Raw genomic sequence first — 2,327 nt, 5'->3', positions numbered from 1 at the left:
AGCAGCTGGAGAGATATATTTTCCCAGGGCTGGCATGGATATCACCTCCCCTATGGCAGGACAGACTGGGAACCCTGGTGTTGCTGACTTTCTGGAAGCTGGAGAGGTCTGAGTGGAATATTTGGAGTGCATTATATACCATAGGTGGCTTGTGCTGGCCACCCATGGTCTATAACTCTGTTGGATGTCCTTCATTTTCTACTGATAAATAGATTTGCTACTTGATTTTCTACTGTGGGTTGGAGGGAAGATGCTTGGGGCCGACAGATGACTCACACCTCTGATCCCTATATGCCCAGCTGCCTCTGTCTCCCCTTGCCTATGCAGTCTGGCATTCCAATCTGCTCCCCTGTTTAACATCTCATCCAATCAATACGTGCCTCTGAAGTCTTTACTTTGTGAGTAGTGTCTTTGATATGTTTGTGTCAGGTGGATACTATGACAGAAAGACAAGACTTGGCCTCAAGGAGTTTGCTGGTCAAATTTGAGAACACTGCATCTGAAATAATTAGAAAATAATTTATCAGTAAAAAATAAAGGACATCCAACAGAGGTGTAGACCATGTGTGGCCATCACAAGCCACCTATGGTATACAGTGCACTGGTTTATATACCATCTACTGCATTAGTCCCAGCCTCCCAAAACTGGCACCAACAGTCCTCTTCTCCTTGTCCACTACTCCCTTCTTCCCTCCAAGATCCCTTTGGAGATGATCCATCAAGTTGGAGCCTGACATATCATTGCTGCTCATCGTGTGTGGCCCTCCTCCAGTTTCCTGCGGATGTGAAGGAGGAGGAGGGAGAGACCAGTCAGCTGGATGGAGACTTCTTTGCCCAAAGGTGATGGTACCAGAGTGGGGCTCTTCACAGGCAGTCATTTTGAGACCTATCCAGCACAAGGTTCTAGTTTTGGGGGTCTTGACGCTTAAATGAGAAAATATTGAGTGCTTGCCTTGTGCCAGTGTCTGTTTAAAGAGGCAGACCAATGACACTTTTCTTGTATTATCTCATTCAATCCACACAACAATTGCCTTTAGTGGGAATTTTAATTATTCCATTTTACAGTTGGGGAAACTAAGGTACAGAAAGATAAAGTCACTTATCCTTATCAAACAACTAGTAAGTAGTGGAGCCACGATCTGAACCCAAGCAGACTGCCTGCAGCATCCCTGGTTGGCACCCCTGTGCACACTGCCAAATTGTCTTATTCCAGGAATTTCCCTTCCCTGTGCCATGACACATTAAAATCTCAGCTAGAGGTCATTTTGAGCAAGGAACCCTTCTCCACTCTGCCTTTCCATGAGAGGGAGTTGGGATCCCAGCGAAGAGGAATTCCAGAAGAGGCACTGCCGCTTTGGCTATTTTTCCTGAATGTTCCCCAGGCAGGGAGTGCCAGCTTTTGATTCGGCCAGGTGTCTCTCTGTTCTTCTAATTAACACTAGACTCAGCCTTTAGGCAGAGCCCTGCCTATAGCTGGAATCCACCACCTTGCGGCTCAGGGGCCAGTTCGCTGTGACTGCTACAGAGGACAAAGCAAGTGCTAACTCGGGGTGGAGCTTCCTGTAATGATGCTCCCTTTGCCTCATCCATAAAAAGCTCCACTCAGATCTACCTCGTTTATGGTGGAGGCCAGGGTGGCAGAGTGTGCAGGAGGAGGCAGAATCAGGCTGAAACAGCTCCTCTTTTCCTCCCTGGATTCTTTTCCAAAATGCTGTCAGTACTGCCAGTTGGAAAATATTTTTCTCCCTCCCTTTGTCTTCTTTCTTATTAAGAAAAAAAAAAAAAAAGCCATCTGGTGTCAAATTCACTCCTGGCACATCATAAAGGGTAGCACTAAAAATGTCCCCGAAAAACTAAAAGCAAAACCACAGCAGTACACATGGGATTTAATCTCAACATCCTAGAATTTCAGAGTTGATAAGGCCCTCTGAGATCAAACCCTTCCTGTACACAGGAGGAAACTGAGGCCGGGAGGGATTATGTTATTCTTTCAAAAATGTTTACTGAGCGCCTACTATGTTCAAGGCACTCTTCAGGCGCCGCAGATGAATCACGAACACAACAGTGAGGCAGAAATCCCCTCCTCCTTGGAGCTTTCCGTGGGAGGGTCTTGCCTCGGCCCTCGGGCCTGCGTCTGCCGCCGTTTTTAAACGGCCCCGAAGTTGGGAGCTCTGGCTGGGCCACCCTTGGGCTGCGGGCCGGGCCTGGGGCCGCCCCTCTCTTCCCGCCCGGAGCCGCAGTGTCCAGAGGGGGCGAAGTTTGTGGCCACCGCCGGCCGTGCTGTCTCCCGCGCTTCCCCCGCTGGAGCGCCGGCCCCGCATTCCTCC

At 49.1% G+C, this 2,327-nt stretch overlaps 1 protein-coding gene across 1 annotated transcript in view; it reads right to left on the bottom strand.

Annotated features, from left to right (window-relative positions):
• CTDSP2 (CTD (carboxy-terminal domain, RNA polymerase II, polypeptide A) small phosphatase 2) overlaps positions 1-2,321 on the bottom strand; it is a 44,491-nt gene extending 42,170 nt beyond the window's left edge. The window contains exons 1-2 of the mRNA XM_011926199.1: positions 2,115-2,321; positions 657-776 (exon numbers count right to left, since the gene is read on the bottom strand). Of these exons, the coding sequence (XP_011781589.1) occupies positions 657-776; positions 2,115-2,321 (327 nt within the window). The remainder of the gene's footprint in view (positions 1-656; positions 777-2,114) is intronic.
• Positions 2,322-2,327: the final 6 nt, after the last annotated feature.

This window comes from Colobus angolensis, unplaced genomic scaffold (genome assembly GCF_000951035.1).
Source record: "Colobus angolensis palliatus isolate OR3802 unplaced genomic scaffold, Cang.pa_1.0 Scaffold67, whole genome shotgun sequence".
Lineage (NCBI taxonomy): Eukaryota > Metazoa > Chordata > Mammalia > Primates > Cercopithecidae > Colobus > Colobus angolensis.
The sequence above is the reverse complement of the archived record's forward strand: the minus strand, read 5'-3'. Positions and strand labels throughout refer to the sequence as shown.